General features: G+C 43.2%; 1 protein-coding gene across 2 annotated transcripts in view; it reads left to right on the top strand.

The window, feature by feature from the left end:
• The first annotated feature begins 9,294 nt into the window (after window positions 1–9,294).
• The window catches only part of WIF1 (Wnt inhibitory factor 1), a 68,403-nt gene continuing 60,383 nt past the window's right edge, over window positions 9,295–17,314 (top strand). Inside the window, exons 1-2 of one of the 2 annotated variants that reach the window (XM_014577093.4) lie at window positions 9,295–9,735; window positions 10,160–10,299. In XM_014577093.4, the coding sequence (XP_014432579.1) occupies window positions 9,594–9,735; window positions 10,160–10,299 (282 nt within the window). In that variant the 5' untranslated portion in view covers window positions 9,295–9,593. The remainder of the gene's footprint in view (window positions 9,736–10,159; window positions 10,300–17,314) is intronic. The other variant, XM_006130199.5, reaches the window with a different exon arrangement.

Here is a 17,314-nt window from a genome sequence, read left to right as displayed (position 1 = left end):
CGATGTCCTGAAATCGACCATCTCATGATCACTGCTTCCCAGGTTGCCACCCACATCTGCTTCCCCTACTAATTCCTCCGTTTGCGAGCAACAGATCAAGCTGTGCACGGCCCCTGGTTGGTTCCTTCAGCACTTGTATCAGGAAGTTGTCCCCTATATTCTCCAAAAACTTCCTGGATTTTCTGTGTACTGCTGTATTGGTCTCCCAACAGATGTCAGGGTGATCTGGAAGCTTCTGTTAGTTGTCTGAAGAAAGCCTCACCTACCTCATCCACCTAATCTATTAATCTATGGTAGACACTGATCACGACATCACCCCTGTTGCTTTCGCCTTTAAACTTAACCCAAAGACTCTCAACAGGCTTTTCTTCCATTTTATACTGGAGCTATGAGCAATCATACTGCTCTCTTACATACAGTAAAACTCCTTCATCTTTTCTTCCTGAGATGGACAAGCAGACTTAAGAGCAGTGTCCACACACCCCGTATGCACACCTCTAAGAGAGGGGTTTACACCTTCACAGATGGATTTAGTACAGCAACAGAACAAACCCCGTCTGTGGCTGTACCAAGTGTCTACACTATAGTAGTGTTGCAGCAGCTGTGTCTTTGTGGTACACAAAGTGTGAACATACCTTCAGCTAACCAAAGAACTCTGCAGTGGAGCAGGGTGAACTCTACACTAATGTTAGTCCCACCTTACTCCTAAGTGGAATTCAAATACATAATAAACATACTCATTCAGATCTTGTACAACCAGTATAGGTCTAGGGTATATGAACACATTCTCTATAGATATGCAGAGTACTCTGTAGAATGGAAATATGCTTGTAGAACCCTGGTTTTATTACTATCTACAGAGAGAAATCAGGTTACTGTATTCCTTAATAAGAGGGAATAAAGGCATGGCTTTTGCTTCTGAATCTATCAGTTCTAATAAAGTTCTTGGAATTGATGGTGCACTATTCAGCATTCCCTGATACTAGAACTGATACCTGCCATTAGCAAATACTAAGAAAACCATTTAAGTCAGTGGTCCCCAACCTTCAGAGGCTCCTGAGTGCCCAGGAGGTGGGGCCACTCACGCGCCGGGCGCCCAGGGGTGGGGCTGCGCATCCGGGGGCACGCCAGGGGACTGGGATGCCCTTGCACCTGGCGCCGGCGTGTGCCGTGGGGCCGGGGCTGGGGCCGCCCGAGCGCCTTGTGCCGTGGGCCCGGGGCCGGCGCTGCCGCCCGAGCGACATGCCTGGGGCCGGCACCGGCGCCGCTCGAGCACCGCGTGCCCGAGCGCCCGCATGTGCCCCGGGGCTGGGGCTGCCCGAGCACCGCGCACCCAGCGCCGGTGCATGTCGCGCACCTGGGGCTGGCGCCTCCCGTGCGCCAGGGGCGGGGCCGGCCCCGGTTGTCGGCGGGCGCACACGAATGCCCTGGCAAGCACCATGGCGCCCGCGGGCACCACGTTGGGGACCACTGATTTAAGTGATAATGACAGAGAAATGCATCTTGCTTTATAACATCTCTGAGCTGTACCAAACTGGGTGCCTTTTTTATGAACTGTTCAATAACAGACTTTACTACGTCACTCAATTTTAATTCCTTTTCACATTTAAAATTGCCTGCATTTCTGGGGAGTTATAAAAAACTGAATGTTTTTTATAAAAAAAAAACCACACTCATTTTTATTTCATTTAGGGCACAGGAACAAGAACATTGGTAGTAAAATCTGCAAAATGATGAATAGCTGTAGTTTTGTAGATGCATCAGAGCCAGAGATTTTAGAAATTAAACTGGCGTGCTTCTTAGGAAATCCATCAAAATTTAATTGCCTATATTGTTTTTGTGATTATTTTTATAGATATTCATAAAGAAACAAAACATAGAAAGGTGAATGTTTTACAGCTTATGTCTCCAAATCCCACTCTCTTCACAAGCTCTCCAGCAGAATTTTAGAATTGCAGAATTTTACAATTTGCCAAAGCTGCAAGAACAGACAATACTACATAGACATAACACATTAGGGCGAGGATAAATTGGAGGAGATATATCTGGACAGGGAGGGGAGGAGAGGGCTTAGGTGAAATGTAAGTCTAGCATACTCTGGGCCGTCTCAACACTTTTATCCAATTGTATCTAGAAGCAGAGCCCAAATGTCTTCAAATTAATGGAATTGTTCTCTAGGGCTATGTCTAGACTACTCCCTCTTGCGCAAGATAGTATGCAAATGAGGCAAAGCGGTGACTATCACTGGGCTTCATTTGCATACTTAATGAGCCGCCATTTTTGCACAAGGGGCTTTTGCGCAAAAAGGAGCCATCTACTCAGCTCCTTTTTATGCAAAACCCCCCTCTTGTGCAAGAGCCATCTGCCACTTTTTTTCAGGAAGAATGGCTCTGGCGCAAGAGGGAAGTTTTGCGCAAAAAGGAGCAGTGTAGATGGCTCCTTTTCATGCAAAAGCCCCTTGTGCAAAATGGCAGCTCATTAAGTATGCAAATAAGGCTCAGAAATATTCATTGATTCACCTCATTTGCATATTCTCTTGTGCAAGGCGGAGCAGTCTAGACATAGCCTAAGGGTGTGTCTACACAGCAAAGTTATTTTGGAATAACTGCCTTTATTCCAAAATAAGTATGTGAGCATCTACACAGCAATTCCGTTATTTCAAAATAATTTTGAAATAATGGCTGGCTTATTCTGACTTCTGTAAACCTCGTTCTATGAAGAATAACACCTATTCTGAAATAGCTATTTCGAAATAAGGCGTGTGCAGATGCCCCACATCTGCTATTTTGAAATAGCCCCTCACCAGGGCCATTCTAAGTTATTCCCCCTGGGGCTCTAAATCGAGATAGCATGTCTACGTTAGGGAAACCTGCCTAATACTCATTTTGAGGCTTTCCTGCAGTGTAGACGTGCTATTTCGAAACAAGCTATTTTGGAAGAACTATTCCGGAATAGCTTATTCTGAAATAACTGTGCAGTGTAGACATACCCTAAGGCAATAACCTATTCTTGCTAACTCAGACAGATCTGAATACAACTGCTCTATTCTGGCCATAAGATTACTCTTCCATTTTTGTAAAATTATGTGCTTGGGGATCACTGCAGTCCTCAGAACCCAACAAACTCATTGTAACATCCAGCTTAGCAGATAAATTGGAAAGAATTTTGGATTGTGGTTTGGCTTCTAAAGCTGAGCACTATTCTTGTGTCCACCTTTTTCCACAGATACCTGTTGGACCATCCCATAGCATATGGATCAGGGTTCCTTTTTCTTTGGCATATAGCCAATAAACATTAGAGGATAGATCTCTGATGGTGTGCAATAGATTTTGAATTTTTTTTTTTGCTGTATCAAGTATAACTTTGGATGCATAGAAGCTTTGTTAATATTGTGTTATATGCTCTGCCACTGGAATTCTTTGAAGAGCTTTGGTAAATTCTAATCCCGGGCTTTCACAGAGAACTCCAGACTAATGAAGTTCCTCTTCCTTAGAAACGCAGGCATAGTGGGCATGAGCCTGAAGAGTTTATGGAATGCTTCTAAGGTTCCAGTAGTTCTGGGGCTTCTCATAGGGAATCAAGGGAACGAACCCAAACCAAATTTCTATATTAGCAAGTTTCTAAGGGCATGTCCAGTGCTTAAATTCAGCTGGTGCTGTCCAGAACGGAATGTTGGTAAATATTTTCAACTGGATTTTTCATAGCAGTAGGGGGAGGAGACAATGGGGCACTCTGGGAAATACTCTTATAAGAATTTAAGCCTTAGGCATGTCAACATTGCCTTGAAGTTCGGACCTAGTGGGTGTAAATAGCAGCGTGCACCAAAGAGCTGAGTTGTATCTCCCCCATGTGGACACTGTAGGTGTGAACGCTAAGATTCTGTGTTCACACTAAAGACTCAAACTGCAAGCCTGAGTAGACAAGCCCTCAGTTGTATACGTACCACCACTTCTCTGACAGCTGCAGGACAGAACTACTTTAATGTTAGAAAAGGGACAAAGTTCTCAAAGCTGACTTTTTAGGAAATCTCTATGATATCCCATACCAGCCAATTCCTCCAAATTATAGGCTTCTTCTCAATCTGTAATCCTGGGTTGCCCCAAATAGGTGCTCTTTTGGGATGTCAAGAATGAAATTGTTACCTCTTCATTAGGATAGCCCAGACCATTCACGCTGCCAACTTGTTTTTCTCCATTGGAGAAAAAGAACAACTGAGTAGACCTGCAGGGGAAATTGGATACATGAACATACATTCAGTTTCCACTCATGTGGGTATAAAGGTATTGGCATGCTGGAAAAGTTTTGCTATCTCTGACACGATGAGATCATAATTGCAGTTTTGTAGGTCTAAGAGGCCAAACCTCCCTTTGGGAAGTTGGAGTCTTTTAAATGATAGTCATGGTTGTTGACTAGAGCCCCATTGTAAAGAATCCAGTAATATTAAATTTTCTAAATTGGAGGGATTATACAGTTAGATTGCTTGGAGTATAGAAGAGCCTTGGCAGAATATTGAATTTTTATTGAGTTAACCCTTCTCCAGAGGCTCAGGGAGAGAGGATGCCACACATTGTATCACTATTTGAGAGCGTACAAAATCTATGTTTACCTTCAATCTACCTATATCCTCAACAGATTTGTTAATAGAACTCATCATAGATGTGGACTTTTGTGAGTGCTGTAATACCTCCTGAATTATTGCTTATTTCATCAAATTCACATGACATCTACCATATTCTATAGAAAACTTGTCTCTCTAAGTCCAATGGGTTCTTGCTCCACACTTACTGAAAGATATTTATAGTTATTTGTTAGAATCAAGTCTAATTTAATCACAGAAGGAGTGACCCATAAAGAACCAGGTGTCTTGATCTAACAACTGTTTTACAGGGCATAATTAGATTTTTGCAGGAGAAGCATCACTAGTATAGTACTTATTAACTACACCTTAACAGAAACATTGAATTGGCAGCTATTCACTGTCTCTTTGGACAGTGTCACGTAGCATATATCAATAGATGGAAGAACAAGCAAAACTTATATTGGCACCTCCACCTGTACCCATATTTGTAATACTGGTAAGCAACTTAGCTGTGCTGTTACATCCTGAGCTGCTCTTGAGTGCTGCAGCTAAAGGCACTTCTTTTACCTGTGTCTGATGAGATTTGTTTTCTTTTTACCTCTACCGTACCTCACTTATCCACACCTTTGTCATCTCAAGACTGTAGATCAGTGGTTCTCAACTAGGAGTATGCAGAGGTCTTCTGGGCAGTACATGAACTCATCTGGACATTTGCCTAGTTTTACAACCGGCTACATTAAAAAAAACCCACTAGTGAAATCAGTAGAGATTAATATTTCACACAATTATTTGTTTATACTGCGCTATATACTGAAATTTAACTAAAATATTTATATTCCAATTGATCAGTGTTTCTTAAAGTGCTCTGCGGATCCACTGTGAGAAAGCTGCTACCAGGTTTGTTTACTTACTGGCTCTGCAGACACATAGCCTCATGGCTCCCATTGGCTGCGGTTCATTGTTTGCAACCAAGGGGAGCTGCAGGAAACAGTGGCCCAGGGTCACGCTGCTTCCCGTGGCTCCCCTTGGCTGCAAACAGTGAACCATAGCCAAAGGGAGCCATGAGGCTCCATCGTGGCAAAGCCTGTGAGTAAACAAGCCATAGCGGCCTGAGAGCAGCTTTATTAGAATGGGTCCATGGTCCACTTTGAGAAACACTGCAATTGACTGATTTTATAAATCAATGGTAACAATGAAAGCGCTAGCAATATTTCAGTAGTAGTGTGCTGTGATACTTGTATTTTTTATAAACAACGAGCCGTCCTGTGGCACCTTATAGACTAGCACAGGGGTTCCCAAACTTTTTGACATGGGGACCAGTAAATTCATTCACAAGCTTTTGGAGGACCGGTAACATTCCTTTGCATATTTGCATATTCATTAAGCAAATGATGAATATTCAAATAAGTTGTTTCTGGTCCTCCCAAAGCCCCCAGTGCCAGCATTAGCAAAGCTTTTGATACAGTCACCCACAATACTCTTGCCAGCACGTTAAGGGAATATGGATTGGATAAATGGACCGTAAGATGGATAGAAAGCTGGCTAGATCAGGGTTTCCCAAACTTTTTACTTTAATTGAACCCGCTTTTTTCAGTACTGTTTTTTGCAGCCCCAAAATATAAACACATATTTAAAAAAAAGAATGAAAAATGAATAAATTTTCAGTGTTTCACCCGGCTGCATCCTCCACCCAGCCTGGGCTTGGGGGACCTGGAGCCGCATGGGCACTCCAGGAGACGGGAGCAGGAGCAGATTGGGGGTCTGGTATCTGGCTAGGAGGGAGGGTGCAAGGAGTGGTAGGGTTGCCAGGTGTCCGGTTTTGTACCAGACAGTCTGGTATTTGAGGGTTTTGTCCGGGAAACAAATTGAGAAATTACCAGACATATAAAATGTCTGGTATTTTCTAATTAGGTAAGTTTTATTATAATTAGGTGTATCAGTCCTTAGCTGTGAACTGCCTGGCTGGTAGATGTGCTCACGCTGCCTGAGTGTGTCTACCTGCCAGGCAGTTCGCAACTACTCGAGGGAGGGTATGTGGGGCGTGGGACACAAAATGGAATCCCTGGCTGGACTCACTCGTCTGCCAGGGTCTGCATGTGCCCGGGTCAGTCCCGCTTCCCCCCCCCCCCCCCCCCCCCCCCCCTCCCGATCTCTCCAGTCCAGCCCTGCTGCCCCCGTCCAGCCCCGCTTCCAGCAGCCGGTTCCTCCCACCCCCCACCAATCTCTCCCGGTCAGCCCCACTCCCCCAATGACCCCCCCCGACCAGCCCTGCTGCCTCGGTCCAGCCCTGCTTCCAGCAGCTGGTTCTCTGGTCCTCCTCCTCCTGATCTCCCCCGCCTCTGGCCAGCCCTGGTTCCACCGCCTGCCCTCCCCGATCTCCACCGGACAACCCCACTGCCCCCAACCCTGCTTCCGCTAGCCGCCAGCCCCGATCTCCGCGGGACAACCCCACTGCCTCCAACCCTGCTTCTGCCGGCCACCCGCCTCCCCCCATCTCCATGGGACAGCCCTGCTGCCCCCAACCCTGCTTCTCTGCAGCCGGTTCCCCGCCCCCCCCCACACCTCCTTCCAGCCTGTCCCGCTTTGCTCCCCTCCCGGCAGCCACGCTGAGGCCTGGCATATTTTTCCCACGGCCCAGTACTGGGCCGTGGCCCATAGATTGGGAAACGCTGGACTAGCAGATTTATGGGATCATAAGCTTTCTTGGGCAGTTCTAAATATACAGGCACATGAAAAGAGTACCAATCAAGAGTAAGGCTAGAGATAACAAGGTCAATTCAGTCAGGGAAGATGAGGCCCACTTCTGGCAGCTGATGTGGAGGTGTGAACACCAGGAGAGGAGAAACTGCTTTTGTAGTTGGCTAGCCATTCACAATCTTTGTTTAATCCTAAACTGAAAGTGTCAAATTTGCAAATGAATTCTCAAAGAGAAACTGCAGAAACTCGGGGCTGGCGGGGGCATAGCAGCCATTCTACCTGAGAACTGGGGCTGGCACCTGGAGGTGCAAAAACTCTTGCGCAAAAAGCATGTAGGGTAGACATAGTCAAAGCATTTGCGATCTAGATATGTGAGGGATTATGGAGGGATGCTGCTGTAACTTGTGCTATTTGGTCCCTCCTCCTGGTCCCCCCCAAAACACTTACTGTCCCCAATAAAGTCAAATAATGGCTATGTGTGTGTATCACCATGCTGATTGTGGAAAAGATTTCTGAAATACCAAAACCACAGAAATGTCATTTTCTTTTGCTGCCTGATTTGGTGTTTACAGAAAAATGTAAGCTGGTTTCTGCATGAACACCTTCTTCAAAGAATGCTATTGGTACTGTGTTTAAATAAGACAGATTTTCAGTTTTTCAGGCCAAAGGAGTATGAGGGTAACATAGCTGTATACCAGAAAAATAAATAGAAAAAAAATAGAACAGGATCTTCGGGGACTAATGTCTACTTGGGTCCATACACAAAAAGAAGAAGCCATGTTCAGATGCCTGCAGGCTACTGTCACCACTTTAGAAAACATAGTACAAAATTTCTGCTACTGAAGAGAATATAATCATCATCCAGAAAACCCAAATAAAAAGTAATGTTTTGTTTGATCATGATTTGAAGTGTTACCCTTCACTAAACTTGTGGAAAACCTTAAGTCCTTCAGCAATTGGCTATTAATCAAATCAGCCTGTAGAGGGCCTTCTTGCACTGAGAGCTTTTATTATAAAATCCTCTGTTAAAATGACATCTGCAAAAGCAGGGAGAGGGAATACTATGGATGCTATGCTTATTTTACAAAATCCTTGAATGTCAGTGGTCATAATATGTGAAATTTTATATTAAGTTCTTTAGAAACCATATAGTAGCTTTAAAGCAAGCCAACATTAAAATTGTGACTAACTATAATACTGCATTTAGTTTATTCATCTTTATTCTGAAAGCATCTTCCAACAAATATGTAAAACAAAGGAGAAAATTCGGAGTAATAGTACATCTATTTGTTTCTGCTTTGAAAACTACATATACTTGTATGGATTATTCCAAGAGGTAATAGATACTGTGTTGAATATATTCTGACAAATTTAAAAGACGTTCAGTGAAAACAAACAGAATTAAGGACAGCAATAAACAATAGATCTACTATACAGGATCAATGCAGTGGTCTCTCTATTCCAAGTTCCAGCATCTATGCACATGCTCCACTATCCCAGTATTCCTCCCCACCCCATCTCCAACACACACTCCACCCCACTCCCGCCCTGTATTCACCCCACCCCGTGTTCCCCACACACTTCACACCTCCTGCATTCATCTCTGGCCTGTATCCCTCACACACTCCACCCTGTTCCATTACTCCCTGCACTCACCCCACCCGGTGTCCTGAATACACCCCACCTTCTCCATTACCCCCTGGACACACCCCACCCATGTCCCCCACAGTCCATGCGCTCCATTACAACCCGGTACTCCCCCCCTCTTGTCCCTCACACACCTCACGTTCTCCATTATCCCGCATACTCACCCAACTGCTCCATTATTCCCAGTCACCCCACGTCCCTCCTATACTCACCTCCTCCCTTTGGCATCCCCACGCCCCACCCTATTAGCCCTTTGCTTACCCCTCCCAGGTGTCCCCCACCTAACACCTCCCGGGACCCACCCTTCCCAGTTGGTTCCTCCCCCATCCACTCCCCTCCCCGCCCTGCCGAGCCGGGGAACTACGGGCGGGCAAGCAGCGGGAGGGGGGGGCTCGGCGGGCTTCTGCGGTCCCCTCTGGCGGAGCCGCGCCGCCAGCCCGGCCTCTGTTCCCGCTCCAGGCGCCTCCTAGCGGGGCTCAGCCGCAGCGCTGGGTGCGGGAGTCTCTCCCAGGCACGTCCCCCTCAGCCACGCTCAGCCCGGCTCCCAACCCCGCTCGCTGCTGCCAGCAGGCGCACCCACCCCCCGCGGCCAGCCAGGCAGCCCAGAGCCAGTCGGCGCGCGGAGGGAGCGTGAGTGAAGCCCGGCGCCTTTCCGAGCCGCCGCAGCAGCATGGCCGGTCCCGGAGCCCTCTGCTCCGCGTTCGGGCTCTGCAGCATCCTGAGCCTCTGGGCTCTGCAGGCGCGGGCAGCGCAGCGGCAAGAGGACACGCTCTACATGTGGATTGATGCGCATCAAGCCAGAGTCTTGATAGGTAAGTGTCCCCCTCCCCCCTCCCGCCTTAGCCCCGGCTCTTTGGTCTGGTCAGTGTCTCCCTGGAGGTGTTGCGGAAGCGTGTTCCTGAGCCCCACGCATCGCCCTGCCCCGGGGCTTCGCAGGGAGTCGCTTCTCCGAGCAGTTTGTGGAACCTGCCCGAGTGGGGCTCCTGCCGAAAGGAGGGCTCCTCCCTCCGTGCACATGCACTTCAGCTCCGGGTGTTGTTTCAGTGAAAACAAAATGCTAGTGGAAACTTCAGGTGTTTCAAACATTACTGTCCTGTGTCGCCTAGGGAAGCCCAGTGATTAGTCTTCCCAAGGAGTCGGTGATAGTGAGAATAAACATTCTCCACTGTAAATGTTTTTCGGCATAATCCTGCTCCAATTCCCTCTCTTTCTAGTCTGTTTATTGTTGTTTTACAGGCTTCGAAGAGGATATTCTGATTGTTGCAGAGGGGAAAATGGCCCCATTCACTCATGATTTCAGAAAAGCCCAGCAGAGGATGCCAGCTATTCCAGTCAATATCCATTCTATGAATTTTACCTGGCAAGCAACAGGAAGGGTAGGTACAGACTGAGATTGGAAGAAGGAAAAAAACCCTCTTTAAATATACTCAGCAGAAGCAAATGTTTAGTTTTTACTTTAGAATATTTTAAGAAACCATTTCTGATATGTGCCAAAAGACACTAAGAATGAGCCCTTGATTTAGAATCACCTGCTACAGGACTTATTTCTCTAGCAGGGAAAACATATAGTGCTTAAAAAAGAAAAAGAATGAGACAGTCCCTAATCCAAATAATTTATAAACTAATTAAAACAACAAAGTAAGGGGCAACATTGTTGATGTGAAAATCAACATAAAGGAAACTATTGGAAGAAGTACATTTTAAAATGACATTTTAAGGAGGGTATGTTTTCTTTACTGAAAAACTAAGGATAAAAGAACCCCAACAAGATGAGCACGATTAGACAACACAAGCTCATGAGGAAGACATTAGCTAGCCTTAAATAAAATTTTACAGATCAGCAGTCCATAACGTTGCTACAGTTATTTAATTTTTTAAAAAAGCATACAGTTTTAGCATATGGAGCTCTACTATGAACCATTTATTAAACAGACACACACTGTTTCAATATGCATAGTTGTGTTAAAATAGCAGCTGTGTTGCATGTAGATCTGTTTCTACAAAGTATAATGACAAAACTGTGCAATGTTGCAATCTATTTATTTTCTCTATTTTTTGCCCTGAAAGATAAAAATGTGTGACATACTTTCACGCACAATTTGACAGATTGGAAAATATGTAACATTTGCATAACTACATCATGTTTCTCCAAATTATCATGGATACTGAGACATATTCAGCTTAACAGAAAATAATTCTAAATAAAAACCTTTTTTAAAAAAGCAATCTGTGCATTTTAGACAAGTGAATGCTCAGTCAAAAAATCACATATTTTTCAAAATATTTAGTGAAAATTGCTTATAAAGTTGTCCAAACTATAGCTACAAATTTTCATTTACTTAAAAATATTCATTGTTTGCAAAATGATCATTTATGAGTTAGGAAATCTCTTACAGCAAGTGTCAGACCCTTGTATCTATGGCCCCATGACTTATAGTATCAGTGTTTTGCACTCTTTAATATAATCATTGTCACAACAACCCTCTGAAGTAGGGAAGTGCTACACCTCTGTTTACAAGTGGGGACCTTACTGGGTAGTGGGACTGAAACATCAGAGAGAGCCTTATTCCCTTCCCCTATCCCTTTTTTTCTTTAATGCTCTAAGTCACCCTCTTCTACAACTCGGCAAACACTTTGCTGGGAAGGTATGATTGTAACATTTGAAATGCATGGCACTCCTCACATGCTTAAAGTTAAGCATGTGTTTACTAACTCTTTTGGATTGGGGATAGAGATGTAGCGGTGTTAGTCTGGCGTAGCTGAAGCAAAATGCAGGACAATGTAGCACTTTAAAGACTAACAAGATGGTTTCTTAGATGATGAGCTTTCGTGGGCCAGACCCACTTCCTCAGAAGTGGGTCTGGCCCACGAAAGCTCATCATCTAAGAAACCATCTTGTTAGTCTTTAAAGTGCTACATTGTCCTGCATTTTGTTTTGGATTGGGGTGAGAGTATTCAGATATTTGCAGGATCAAATCCCATTTGAATTGTGACAATTTAATTTATTTACTGAAATCCTATTAGTTAAAACTGTTGACATACATACATATTTTAAAATTTAAAAAGTAGCTAATCTACAGTTTCAGTGGCTGCACACCTACTATTTGAGTATCTCCTATGTCAGAATTAGAGCAGAACTGTAAAATGAGTTTAATACGTCAGGTAAAAAAAATTAAGATGAAAGATTTAGTTAAGCAGAAAACATAGCAACTATTTAAGGAGCAAAATGTGGACTTTTTAAGGTAAGATAAAACAAAAATGATTGAAAAAATAACATATGGAGTTAAAGTACTATAAACAAACTTAACTTTATCTCACTCCTGTTTCTAAAGTAGTATTAGCTTTCAGTCATGAGTCAAATAAATGCTCAACATAATATAGGCTATTAATTTGGTGGAAACATATAATCCTGTTAGTACTACTTAAAACTAACTGCCCCTGTCCACCTCCATCCTGTGCATACAGAGTATGTATATTTGGGCAGTTTGTTCCAATGGTTGTGGATATTTAAACATGAAGTACCAGTGCAGATTAGGTGAAAAGCTCTGTCACAGCCCAGACCTCAGGGGTGACTATGGTGACTTTAACCTGTGTCCTTCCAATCTTGGGCTGTGCGAAGGGCTGGCGAGCCCCTTGGCATAATTGCCTGGGGAGCCTGTCTTAAATTATGGCAACCTCGGGGTTGCCCTGTAGGCTGCAGTGCTGCCTGAAATCTCCATAATAGTATGTGTCATGGCTCACCCTCCAGCATGCCATTCCTGCCCTAGTAGGTCCTTATGTCTGTTTTCCACAGTTTCTGTACCTAGGATATCTTCCTATGGTGGGAACCAGGGATTTCTGACAATTTCTATTCTTGCCCTTTTATCTGGGGTAAAGAGATTGGTGCCAGAATAATGGTCTTGCCCTAGATCTTGTCAGTCCATTGAGAAAGCAGCAAGGTCAACTAACACTGTACTGCATCTAGCACAGTGGGATCCTGGTCCATGACTAGGGTTCCTAGGTGTTATGGTAAAATAAATAAATAAGAATGGTAATTTTGAAATAAAATGTACATGCACCTAACTTTACTGGATGGTGCCCTTAGTGGCTGTGCTAAGAGGACACCACTAAGGTTGTTTGTGGTAACAAAACTCCATTTTTACAATATTTCCAACATCTGTAAAAAGGTTTTACTTTAAAATTCACATTTTTGAATGTTTTATTATAAATGTAAGTTCTTTTACAAATATCCTTTGCATGCTCCAAGTAAGTACTATGTTTGAAACCTTTGCTCAGCTTTAGTTTTTGTTTGATTAGTTATTTAGCTTTTTGATAACCCTATCAAGGAAAAAAAGACCAATATACTGTTGTTATACAGAAAAATATATTAACCATAAATAGTAGACTACCTCCTAATAGCATTAATTAGCTCATCATGGTGCTCTACTTGCTAGAACTACAGCCACATGTGTGTCTTAGGATTTCTTGTGATCTTTGTACCCAGATGGTTCTGCCTCAGAGCTATGCAGGAGTTCTTGGGGAGTTCCAGAGCTCTTGGGACAAATGAATTACACAGTAGCATATGCATGGTTTCTGATATGTGGTAGAAACCATGCATATGCTATTTGTGCAGCTCCTGAGTCCCAGGAGCTCCAACAGTTTGGGTCAATTCTCTGCTACTGGCGTTCCAGTTTACACCTATGCCATGAGGATGTAAAACACTAATGCATTTGAATGGAAGTGTTTACATCAACTTTGCACAGAAGTAACAATGACACAAGGTACAGGGCAGTGGAGAACCTGCCCCAGCGTCTGGAACCGCCTTATAGTCCTGCATGGCTGGGTAGGTCAACTCCCAGTCAGACCTTTACATGCTTATTCAGATGAGCAATTTACATTTTAGTGACTGGATTATTCTTGTGTTTTGTGTAAATTGGTTTAGCAGTGCTGAACAAAGTCACTAAATGTAAAAGCCCTATTATAATCTTTGCAGTTGGACATTTTTATATTTTTTGGGAAAATATCTCTTTATAGGCATTGTCAAAGACATTTTCATGAGAAAGTGAAAAATGTGTGTTTCATTTAATTGTTGAGCAGCTCACTGGGAATAACGATCTTCAAAAATTATGACAAATTTTGTGGGAGGGAGAAATAAATTAAGAGCCTGATACACTGTTACCCTCAAGACTCAGTGAAGTCAAGAGGAGCTGCGAGCACTAAGCACCTCAGTAGAAGTGCTCAGTCTATTGAAGGATAGGGACCTTATTTATTAAAATTCCACCCAGTATTACCTGTGCTGTATAAACTTCATAACAGCTGTTATTCTGTTTAAAAAAAATGTACTTCAAAATGTTGTACAGATGTTCTCTGTGTTAAAAAAACACTAAGTTCTCACTGGATAATATTGTACAATGCATACATCTGTGTAACCCAGGGTGGGCTCAGTAGGGGCTGCATACAGCTCATCAAGCAGGTTGATCTGGCCCGCAGACGTTCTGCCGCTCCTGTATCCCCAGGCCAATCAGGGCCTCCTCCCCTGCCAGGGGAGCACAGTACTTAAAGTGAACTGCAAGCTGTTCAGCTGGCGGTTCACTCTAAGCACTCCATTCCCCTTGAAAGGGCAGGGGCAGGGAGTGAGAGAATTCTGATTGACCTGGAGGCGGGCACTTAGAGGGAACCACCAGCTGTTCAGAACAGCTGGCAATTCTGTCTGTGAGGGTATGTCTACACTACCCCCCTAGTTCGAACTTGAATTTGAATTTCCCGGGCTTCATTTGCATGAAGCTGGCCGGCGCCATTTTTAAATGCCGGCTAGTTCGGACTGTGTGCCGCGCGGCTACACGCGGCACAAACTAGCTAGTTCGGATTAGGCTTCCTAATCCGAACTAGCTGTACACCGAATTAGCTGTATACCTCGTTCCACTAGTTCCACTAGTTCCCTAGTTCGAACTAGGGGGGTAGTGTAGACATACCCTGAGGGAGCAGGGGCAAAGATTTCACATGCCCTCCCACCCCCAGGCCAATCAAGAGTCTGTGGGCAGGGAGCATAGAAGTGGCCTGGCCCTGCCCCTTCTGCCCAAAGCCCCATCCATGCCTGGGCCACTTCAAAAATTTGTGACGTGGCCCCCCCCTTCTAAACTTAAGGCCTACCTCGGGTGTAACCATGAGAAGTCACTGGTGTTGCTTCATTTTTGCTTTCTGTAGATTTTTGCAAAAGAAGGTACAAGTGACTTGTGGGTCCATTCTTCTCTCAGTGCTGCGGGATGTGTGTGCGGAGCCTTCCTAATTTGGGGAAAAATAGACCCTTCTGTGCTAAGTTATGCTTCTGCATGTTTTTTTACACACTGGAGGAAAGTGCTATGGCATGCTATTGGTGGTACCACTTCAGCAGTATTTAACAGTATATGAGTGGCATATAGGCACCAAACTTTCAAACAGTTGTGCCGGTGCTTAACTTTACTAATGAGTGTAGTTCCCCTGAATTCAGTGGGACTGCTCAGGTAGAAAAATGAAGCATACATGTAAGTGTGTTTAGGCTTTGCTAATTAATAGGAGGTAAGTACTGGAGTATTAAGACAAAATAAGTGTGATCCAGTAGGCAGAAGAAGAGTCAGGATAATAAACAAGTTGGTTTTTTTTTTTTGCTCCAGTGATTACTGGTAACTGTGCGTAATGCAGCAGTGGCATCCAGTCTGTACGGTGAGTTGAGGAGCATATGTAATGATGATTTCCTGCTTAACTTTTTTTTTGCAAAAGGAAGGTTAGGAAAGGAAAAGAGGTGAACATTACAACTCAGAGGCAGATTCTGACCTTATCTACATGGGGGGTAAATCCAAAATAACTCAGCCCCCTTAATTGGAATTACTTTTATATTTATACTTGTGTTACTGAGATCAGAATCTGTCCCAGAATGAAGGAATAAGAAAACCTCTATATTAAAATATCTGTATTTCTTCCCCCAGGAAGGTGAATAGACTACTTGCTATCTACCATTATTGGCATAATGGGAGAAATGCATTACAACACCATTGATAAAACAAAAGAAAAATGTTGGTTTATTTCAGTTCAAATAATACTTTAGACTGGGAACTGCTGAACATACATAAACAACTCATTTGTATGTAGTAATTACAGCAGCAATTTTTATTATTCCTAAAATTGCCTAATGTGTACAGGTCACATTTTTTCTAATGGAATTATGGCTGTTTTGGAAGTTATGATAAATGCAGTTGCATAACTTTGGACTTTGGAGATTTACAGTAGTACCTTCACTGTGGTTTCCTGTCAGCAAACAGAGGAAATACCTTGTTTTCTGACCTCTGTGCCATAGTTTCCATGTGAAATGTGAATATGTTTACATACTGTGGGCATGATTTTTAAAAAGGGAGTTCTTGTATCAAAAGCACAGCTCCAAACCTTTAATATTTAGATTCTATTCTACTGTGGTATTTTGCGTCGTGGTGTTGTAGACATGCCACCACCAGGGATCAAAGAGTAATGCTATAGAGATCCCACTTCATTTAGTAAAGCAGGCATGTGCCAGCCATCTGTTCTAGCTGCTGATAGAAAACAGCAGTAAGTTTCTCAAAGTTTTGCCAAAAAAAGGCTTTATTGCTCAGTAGAAATGACTTACAAGGCACCTTGTAAGCTACATCTGGTTTCCATAGTAGTTTACATGGCATATATGTAAACTACACAATTGCACTTTTTACACAGTAGTGTAAAGTTGTGGACAATAAACTCTGCAATGGAATTTTCAGTGCACATTCTTTTCTTTGAAAACATTTCTAAAAAAAATCCTTTGAATAAAAAAACGGAAGTAATAAAACTTTCAGTGTTTTTACAGAACTAGCTGTTGACAAACACTGGAATTAAAAGAAAACCAAACTTTAAAACAATATATTGGAGAAAAAAACCAGATCTTCCCTATGTTACTAACCACGCCTTTGAATTTTAGATCACAATTCACTTTTCACTACTTCTAGGGTTTGTTTACATTTACAGAGCGCTCAGCTTGTGAAACTGATACAATTCATTTTCCATTGGTTTATAATCAATTTCCCTTTTAGGTTACAAATGTTGTAAAGTCAGAGTTGCACACAGTGTATAATAAGTACGCTTTCCAGAAAGAACTGTCAATGCATTAAAACATTTGTTTTGGTCATAGACATTCTGCAAAACTTATTTTTCTAATATCCAAATTTTGGATCAAATTTGAATTGATTTTTGAAATGATAAAATATTAGATAATATTTACAATGTTTACTTTATATTTGGTCAGTTTTATTTCTATGTAGTGCCTACCTTAGGGTATGTCTACACTACAGAGGGTTTTTTTTTTCTTCAGAAAAACAACTGTTTTTCCAAAAAAAATTCAATTATATCCACACTGCAATTGTGTTCTTTTGAAAG

This window comes from Pelodiscus sinensis, chromosome 1, assembly GCF_052426305.1.
Source record: "Pelodiscus sinensis isolate ZL-2025 chromosome 1, ASM5242630v1, whole genome shotgun sequence".
NCBI classification, from domain to species: domain Eukaryota; kingdom Metazoa; phylum Chordata; order Testudines; family Trionychidae; genus Pelodiscus; species Pelodiscus sinensis.
The sequence above is the reverse complement of the archived record's forward strand: the minus strand, read 5'-3'. Positions and strand labels throughout refer to the sequence as shown.